Raw genomic sequence first — 9,858 nt, forward strand, 5'->3', positions numbered from 1 at the left:
TCAAAGAGCACAGCCTTCATTATGGATTACATCTCAATGACAAGAAAACAAAAATCCTCACCACTGGATCAATAAACAACTTTTTTATCAATGGAGAAAAGACTGAAGTTGTCATGGACTTCATTCTTCTTGGATCAACTATGAACACTCATGGAAGCAGCAGTCTATGAAATCAAATGACATATTACATTAGGCAAATCTGCTGCACAAGACCTTTTCAAAGTGTTGAAGAGCAAAGATGTCAGCTTGAGGACTAAGGTGCCGCCTGACCCAAGCTGTGGTATTTTCAATAACCTCATATGCATGCGAAAGCTGGACAGTGAATAAGGAAGACCATAGAAGAATTGATGCTTTTGAGTGATGGAATTTGAGAATATTGAAAGTGCCATGGGCGGCTAAAAGAACCAACAGATACGTTTTGGAAGAAGTGCAGCCAGAGTGCTCCTTGGAGGCCAAGATGGCCAAACTTCGTCTTTCATACTTCAGACATACTGTCAGGAGGGACCAGTCAATGGAGAAGGATATTATGTTTGGTAAGGTGGAGGGTCAGAGAAAAAGAGGAAGACACCCAATGAGATGGACTGGCCAGGTGGCAGCATCGATGGACTCAAGAGTGGCAACAGTAGTGAGGTTGGCCCATGATTGGGCAGTATGTCATTCTGTTGTGCATAAGACTGCTATGAGTCAGGACCGACTTGATGGCACCTAACAACAACCAACAACAACAATGAATTGATTTCTCTTTATTTTCTCGCTGAACTGTGGATCCAAGGAAAACAAAATCCTTGACAGCTTCGATCTTTTCTCTATTTGTAGCTTAATGGTTCAGTTATGAGTATTTTTGTTTTATGTTGAAGTGCAATGCGTACTGAAGGCTGTCGTCTTTGATATTCATTAGAATCCTCTTCACTTTCAGTAAGCAATATTGTGTCATCCACATATTGCAGGTTGTTAATTTGTTTTCCTCCAATCTTGATGCCACATGTAGTTCAGCTTCTTGGAATATCTGCTCAGTATACAGACTGAATAAGTATGGTAAAAGGATACATCCCTAACTGCCTTATAAGTATGTTAAAGTTGTACAGTCAAAATGCCATGTACCACCAGAAGAATTAACTTAAAGGCGAGAAGGGTGAGACTTCATCTCTTATACTTTGGACACATTATCAGGAGTGACTAGTGCCTGGAAAAGAACATCATGCTTGGTAAAATCGAGGACCAAGGAAAAGGCGGAAGACCCTCAATTAGATTAATTCACACATTGGCTGCAACAATGGACTCAAACACAGCACTGACTGTGAGGATGGTGCAGGACCAGGCAGTGTTTCATTCTGCATACACAGGTCACTAGGAGTTGTAACCAACTTGACAGCACCTATCAAAAACACAACAGCAGGCCTTTCCAGAAAAACTGTTAAGTCAGCAGCAAACAGTTTACCAGTATCTCAGGAATGCCTTTGAAAAAAGGGCATGAGTTCTACCTGATAGTCCTTCTTCCCTCAAAGGCTTAGAGGGCAGTGTGCAAGTACACAAAAGACAACATATCAACAAAACGCAGTACAATATCCAACCCTAAGTAATAAATTACTGACAATACTAGAATAGTAAGAAGTTGACTGAAAATAACAAAGGTATTTTTCACTTTACACTATGGCTGTATTTTTATAATGTTTATTTAAGCCACATTTTAGGAAATAGAATATTTAAGTGTTTCAAAGATAACTACTAGTTTTATGAAGAACTTTAATGTAAATTCACTTGTGAAGCAGAGTTAATACCAAAGTTACCTATTTGTAGATTTGAACTATTTGAAATAAAGTATCATAAACAGTCTATGATTGAAGTCAGAAGTCTTATTCAAGTCTGACCTAGAACAAAATGTTAAGGGAACTAGAAAAATACATTAATTCTTATTTGGTTGCTGTCCCAATGATAAACTTTAATAGTAGTCCATTAATAGCTCTTATATGCAAGTCACAAAACTTGAACTCTATTTTATGCTAATATTTGACAGTGATTCATTCAATTCTAATAAGTTGTATGTTTTGTTTTGGAAAATATATTATCATTGTTTCAAAAATATACTGTGGCACTGTAAGATAAGCATTGGACTGGTAACTGCAAGGTCAGAAGTACAAACCCACCAGTCACCCCTTGGAAACCCTACTCTAGATGGCTATGAGTTGGAATCAACTCAACCGCATTTAACAACAACATGTTCACAGTGAAATTAATTAGAGTAGTAAATTATTAAGAGTATTTAGTAATTATTAAAAGCAGGGTTCAAATCCAGCTCTTTCACTTAATAGGGCTATAAGAGAAAGGAGCTCTGGTAGCGTAGTGATTATGAATCGGGCTGCGAATCTTAAAGCCAGCAGTTCGAAACTACCAGCCACTCCGTGGGAGAAAGATGAGGCATTCTGCTCCCGTAAAAATTTACAGCCTCAGAAACCCTGTACAGGGTCGCTATGGGTCGGAACCGACTCGAAGGCACTTAACAACAAGATCTTCAGACAATCACTTATTTTTCTAAGTCTCAATTTACTCATCCTTGAGAAGGGAAAAATACTAGTACCCCATGTTTGGTCAGGTGGAGGGTCAAAGAAAAAGAAGAAAACCCCCAACAAGATGGACTGGCCAGATGGCAGCACTGATGGACTCAAGCGTGGCAACAGTAGTGAGGTTAGCCCAGGATTGGGCAAGTCTTTTGTTCTGCTGTGCTTAAGGTCGCTATGAGTCGGTACCAATTCGATGGCACCTAACAACAACACCTCTTAGGGCTGTGATAATTAAAAGAAGGTAATATTTAAAAAGCAGTTAGCCCAGTTCCACACATAGTTAAGTACTCAGTAACTATTATTGTTGTTGATCTAGATTTTCAACTTTGAACGCAACAAATTCCAAATTATCTTCTCTAGTTGGGACTAATCCTGGTGTGGTGCTGGAGGATTAACACTGGACTTCTAACCCCAAGGTTAGCAGTTCAAATTCACCAGCCACTCCCTGGTGGTCACTATGGGTCGGCACCGACTCAACGGCACTTAACAACATACCCAAGGCAAAGAGGGCAGAATGAAATACTCTGTTCTTTCTCCTCAGGGCCTGGTAATGTTTTCTGATCTACCTGATTTACTGTAATGTTTTCACTTTCTTGTGCTTACAATAAACATTTCAAGTTGGATACCTAAAAACAACAACTGATAGTGGCCTTCACTGAGATATCAATACAGAGGTTACCCACCTGTGCAGCTCTTCTGTTTTGTCTTCAGTTGGACCTACGATTAGTAAACAATGGCGAAGGACAGCTGCCATGACACGGAACTGATGAGAATCACTCTGTGGCAAATAAAAAAGGGGAGGGAAAAATGCCTTAGTGAAGTCTGGTACATTACATCCCTGAGAGTCATCCTATGGCTCATCTGTCCTTCCCAAACAGTCATTCTTATTTCATATGCTAGAATTCAGGATATTCTAGGAAGAATTAATTCCTTATGCAACACTAAGTGAATAGTCACTTTCATAGAACAGCACAACCAGCTACTAACGTTGATGCTCAAAGTTGCTGATTTAACTGTTCCTCCCTGAAGGCACAGACAGGCAGGGTAAACAAACACGCTCACCTACTCTGCATTGCCTTAAGATTCAATTCCTAGGGATATTTTCATTTCCAGAAAGTCTAGCTTCTTCTGTTATATCATAAGTGTTTAATTGTTTTTAAATTCAAAAGATAAAATGTTATCATTTGTTTTAGGAGCTGGTCATGTATCTTTAATAAAAAAGGTTTCATCTCTTAACTTTCAAAGGCAGTGAATTAAATCTGCAAAATAAAAATTTTATTTAGATCAATCTCCTTAATTGCTTAGCTCCCTGGAGCTACTAGCAAGTTATATGAGTATAAACAAGTGATCTGAGTTCTAGCTGTTTTTCCAATGTTTACTCACTGGTAGTGGTATTAAGTTGCTACTCGCCTGTGAGCTTGTTATACTACAGTGGCTTGCATGTTACTACAATGCTGGAAGATATATCATGAGTATTTCAAATACCAGCAGGGTAATTCATGGTGGACAGGTTGCAGCATTGCTGTCAGATTCAGACAGACAAGGAAGAATGTTTGGGCAATCAATCCAATGAGCCAATGAAAACCTTACAGGGTCTGACTTGCTTGCTTTGGACAAGCCACCAGGAAGGGTCAATCACTACAGCAGGACATCAGGTTTGATGAAGAAAAGGGTCAAAAGGGCATGGAAGATCCTCAGTGAGATAGTATGATACAACGTTTGCTAACTATGGACTCAAGCATGCTGGCAACTATGAGGATGATGCAGGACCGGGTAATGTTTTGTCCAGCTGTACACAAGGCTGCCAGGAGTCAGAGTGAACTCGATGGCAGCTAACAACAGTACTAACAGTGAGGCATAGGAAGTCAGGGGGAAGAAAGTAAGTGGTGGGAAATAATCCAAATGCTGGAAAATCAACTCTAGGAGGGAAAAGGGTGGGGTTTTTTCTTTAAGGGCTTGGCTTACTGCCTTATTTTTAGCGAGATCTTGGGCCACTACAGTATTTTTCATCACCTGCATCAGATTCTTATCATCTCTCTCTTGCCAGATTTTTACCACTTAAGAAAGGACATGAAATTAGAGATCATTAGGATAGAGAGCCTGAAAATGCCAGACTTTAGGAAGGTTCCAATTACTTCAGAAGCTATTTAAAAATTCTAAAAAATCTTTAGAATACAAGTGCTTTCAAATCCAAGTCAAGTGAAATATATGAACATGTATCACTCCTAACACCGATCTACTGCTGCCGAGTCGACTGACTCACTGACTCGCAGTGACCCTGTAAGAGAAGAGAATCACCCATAAGGTTTCCAAGACTGTGTAGCTCTACAGAAGCAAGCTGCTACACTGTTCACCCTCAGAGGAGCTGGTGGGTTGAACTCCCCCACTTTTAAGCAAGCAGTGGAGTGTTTTACACAGTGCACCACCAGCACTTCAGTACTCCTGTCAGGTGACATATTTTCAACATAACACCACCAGTGTAAATCTGGAAGAGATGACGGTCTCAGTGTCAAAATGGAATAAGTTCTGCATTTCTCTGAACCTCTGAACCTCAGTTCCCCCAAATGCATCTCCATAAGCATGGAAGTGCTTACTACTTTTGATAAAACCTTGGAAGGGGAAGGAGGAAGAAAGAAGGAAGCAAAGGGTAAGACAGAGCTGAAGTGATCATTAACTGAGAACGGGGCTGAGTGAAGAGGGAGCACTGAAAGGCCAGAGACGAGTTTGGACGGGTTGAAAAGAGTGTAATCACAATTGCCATCTATCTCCAAGGGCCTTATTAAAAGTTCCCTCGTATGTAAATATAACTTTATATACCCCAAATTTCATGAAGCTCACTTAACTCTCCTAATATTTTCCGTGGTTCTGAAAAACTAACTGGGAATGTACTTTCTTTTCAACGAGATTTTTCTTTATTCTCAACACCACCATCTTTCTCTCCTCTCATGCTGACACTGAAGAGCCTCTTGGCCAAACTATCCATTTTGACCTTTCCATTATTTACAACTACAAACCCAAATCCTACTTCTTTACATCTTATGTCCTTCTGTTCCAATTTTTATACACAGACTCCCAAGTTGTACCCTATGCTAAGGAAGTCCCTGGGTGGTGCAAACAGTTAAATACTTGACTACTAGCTGAAAGGATGGCAGTTCAAACCCATTCAGAGGCTCCTTGGAAGACCAGGTGATCTGATTCAGAAAGTTCTCAGCATTGAGCCCTATGGAGTTCTGTTGTTGTTATTGTCGTTAGTCACCAAGAATCAGAACTGATTTGACAGCAATTAGCAACAACTGGTGTGGCACTGTGGGTCAATGCGTTGGGCTGCTAGGTCGGTTTACACTGCAAGGTCAGCAGTTCAAGCTCACCAGCCGCTCCTTGGAGACCCTATATAGGGTCGCTGTGAGTCAAAACCAACTTGACATCACTTCATAACAACAACCCTATGCCTAAGGAGTCCTGGTAGCATAGGGGTTATGAGTTGGGCTGCAAACTGCAAGGTCAGTACTTCAAATCTACCACTTCTCCGCGGGAGGAAGATGAGGCTTTCTGCTCCCATAGCTTTACTGCCTCAGAAATCCGATACAAGGTTGTTAAGATGGAACTGACCTCACAGCACACGATTACCACCACCATCACCCTATACCTACAATGAATGCCCTCTCTTACCCTAAACCCAAGAAATTCTCCCCACTTCACTACTCTCAACAACTATGAAAATTCCTGAACAAGTGTGCTAAATTCCTTTTATCCTCCAGGTCTCAGCTAAAATATTATTTTCTCCAAAAAGCCCTCTGTGACCACCTTGTGGACATAGATTCCTTCCTCCATTGTTCTCATTCATATAGTGTTGCAATTGCTTTTCATGAAATTTTAACTTGTAATCTCATGTTTATTTAGTTTCATAGATTTTGCTTTCTTTACTAACCTATTACCCTCACAATGATAGAGGCCATGGGTTTAACATATGTTCAGTATCTGAAGCAGAAAGCTACAATGTTCTCATGCAGTGCAGCTATTGGTTCAAACTGCTGACCTTTTTGGTTACCAGCCAAGTGCTTTAATCACTGCACCACTAGCGCTCCTATAAAAACATTTAATGTACAGCATATATAAACAGTAAAGTGCCCAAACCACGTGTATAGCTAGATATGAAGGGGGCTTCAAAAGTGTGTGGAAAAATAAAACAAAAAGATAATAGAATTTTTCCACACATATTTTCAAGCCCCTCTGTAGAACTTAAAAACATAGAGCACATTCATATAACCCAAATCCCGTCATGCTAAGATTAACAAGGCCAAGATCAATAATAGCAGAATTCCCCTCATGCCCCATCAAATGGCATCTCCTGCTCCTCAAGGGTAATACTAACTTTGAACACCATGGGTTAGTGATTTTATTCCCCTTGAACTTGATATGAATGAAATCATGTGATACAGACCCTTTTGTGTCTGGTTCTGAGATTCACATGCGATATGTACAGCGGTAGTTTGTTCATTCACATTGCTATAGAGCATGCTATTTGAAGTATAGCTTGTGAACAAGTTGCTGGTACACATTGTTTGTTACTAATCCTCAGTGCCATGAGTACAGATGGTATGTGTGAGGAATCTGACATTGTGTGTGACAGGGCATATTATACAAGAGTTTAAGTCTGACAACTTGGGAAAATCTGGTCCTTCGTCACAGACAGATAGAGAAAGCACTGTGGTGTACATTGTCTTATAGTCATACAATAGTGTTCTGTTGTATGACTAGATCACAAGTTATTTATTCATCCTACTTTTGATAGGCAGGTTGACGCCAGTTTGGGGTTATTTTAGAATGCTGGGTTTTACATGGCATTTAGTATCTAATTCCCAGGAGAGGAAATGCTGGGTCACAGGGTTTAGAGTATATAAGTCAAGCTTTGGAGAATGTTGCTTAACAGTGTTTCAAAGTGTTTAAACGTATTTATATTTTCACCAGGTGCTTTAAAGCTGTACCGGTAATGGATATGGTCAGTCTTTTTCATTTCAGTCATTCTGGTAGGTATGTAAATGGTCTTATTTTGCTTTTATTAAGCATTTTCTTGGTGACTACTAAGTACACACCTTTTGCTATGTTAACAGCTCCTTCAGACACCACCCTCTAAGTCTTTTGCCCATGTTGAAACTGGGCTGTGTTATGGACTGAATTAACTGTGTCCTCCAATAGGCTACACTGACATCCTAAACTCTGTACTGGTTAATATGACCCTGTTTGGAAAGAGGGGTCTTATGTTATGTGGATGAAATCATTCCAGGTAGGTCCCAAACCTAACCCATTCTGAGTGGTGTCTTTCAAAATGAACAGAATAGACTCAATTATGCACAGAGGGAAGACTGATACTAAAAGCAAGGACCTGCTTACAAGCAAAAGAACACTAAGGACTGCTGGCAGACATCAGAAACTTGGAACGAGGCCCACAGAAGGAATCAACACGACCAAAACTCTGATTTAGACTTTGAGCCACCCAGAACTGTGAGAAAATAAAGCTCTATACTTTTAAGCTACCTGCTTGTGTTATTTTTGTTAGGGCTACTAGACACCAAAAACAGAGTTTTAAAATCCATTTTTTAAATGCATTTACTAGGCTACTTTATGTATTTGGATAGTTCTTTAATACAAGTATGTGTTGAAACCCCATCTCCTAATTGTTGGTATACCTTTTTACTTTCTTCTTTTGATGAACTCATTTTAATGAAGATCAATTTGCCAATTTTTGATCTTTACTATATATATATATTTTTAATCTTTACCTATTTAATAGTGGTTACGAATTGGGCTGCGAACCTTAAGGTCAGCGGTTCGAAACTACCAGCTGCTCTGTGGGAGAAAGATGAGGCTTTCTACTCCTGTAAAGATTTATACCCTCGGAAACCCTATACAGGGTCGCTATGGGTCGGAACCGACTCGATGGCACATAACAATAACAACAACAACACCTATTTAAGAAATGTTTGATGCATATTGCTGGGCCCCATTCTCGTAGAGTTTCTGATTCAGAATGTCTAGGGCAGAGCTGGGGATTTGCATTTCTAACAAGTTCCCAAGTGAGACAGGATGCTGCTGGTCTAAGGACCCCACTTTGAAGACCACTGCATTACTGCATACTGTCTCAGACTTGAAGGGAAATTAGACAGTGAATGTTCTGGCTCAAAGGTCCCTTGGGGCTCTCCTGCATTCCAGCATCCCCCAAAGTATAATCTTCAGAAAATACTCCTACAGACTGCTGATAGGCAATATACTACAGAAAAAGGCGTTGAGTTCTACGGTAAAATATGTTTGAAAAACTTAGGTTCAATATATGTAAATATTTATTTTTAAAAAACAAGAAGAAGAAAAATATTTGACTTAGATATCTGTCCTGAAGAGAAACTTCCAGAAGCTTGGTTACTTTACCTTTCCTATTTAGGTCTCATATCCAGGACCTCAAATTAATTTTTTATGAATGATATGATATTGCTATTGTTATGTGCCATAGAGTCGGTTCTGACTCATCTTTCCTATAATTCTGTTTTGATTTTATAAAAAGTGGAATATAAAAACTCTATGTTACCTAGAAATGGGCTATGCCTGAGAGCGCACTACACACGGTTTTACTCCCAGCATGTCTGCTTACCTCCACCACAGTTAACTGTCCTAGTAAGTTATATGTGTTTGAAAATCTCTTTACAAAGTTTATTTATTTTACCTCTATATCTTTCCCCCCATCATCTCCATATCTGTTGCATCTAATCATGGATCTGGGTATAAAGTAAGACATTAAAAAAATTAATTTACCAAAGGAGAGACCAATGTTATAAATTAGTGCTGTAACTCCAAAAGGTTAAGATTCTGCTGCCCTAATAAAACTGCTGTTTTCAAAGTTGTAATTGCTTTGAGAGTTTAAAAGGCATCATAAACTTTTCTTCCTTCCTGTTGACTTTGGGATATTTCTATACAGGAGTACATAATACTATTATGTGTGTGTATAGTGTGTGTTAAGGAGTTTTGGAAGCATAGTGGTTATGAGTTGGGCTGCCAACCTCAAGGTCAGCAGTTCAAAACCACCAGCTGTTCCATGGGAGAAAGATGAGGCTTTCTGCTTCTGTAAAGATTTGCAGCCTCAGAAACCCTATGCAGCATTGCTGAGTCAGAACCTACTCCACAGAACGTAACTACAACCACCACCACCATCACAGTATGTGGCTGTGTATAGTTTGTATGTATATGTGTGTATGTGTTTGTCTATATATACATATGTATATGTATATATGTGTGTATATATATGTATATA

At 39.5% G+C, this 9,858-nt stretch overlaps 1 protein-coding gene across 1 annotated transcript in view; it reads right to left on the minus strand.

The window, feature by feature from the left end:
- The window catches only part of RIC8B (RIC8 guanine nucleotide exchange factor B), a 153,062-nt gene that overhangs the window by 75,770 nt on the left and 67,434 nt on the right, over window positions 1–9,858 (minus strand). Inside the window, exon 4 of the mRNA XM_006865251.1 lies at window positions 3,242–3,336. Within this exon, the coding sequence (XP_006865313.1) occupies window positions 3,242–3,336 (95 nt within the window). The remainder of the gene's footprint in view (window positions 1–3,241; window positions 3,337–9,858) is intronic.

This window comes from Chrysochloris asiatica, unplaced genomic scaffold, assembly GCF_000296735.1.
Source record: "Chrysochloris asiatica unplaced genomic scaffold, ChrAsi1.0 scaffold00076, whole genome shotgun sequence".
Taxonomy (NCBI): domain Eukaryota; kingdom Metazoa; phylum Chordata; class Mammalia; order Afrosoricida; family Chrysochloridae; genus Chrysochloris; species Chrysochloris asiatica.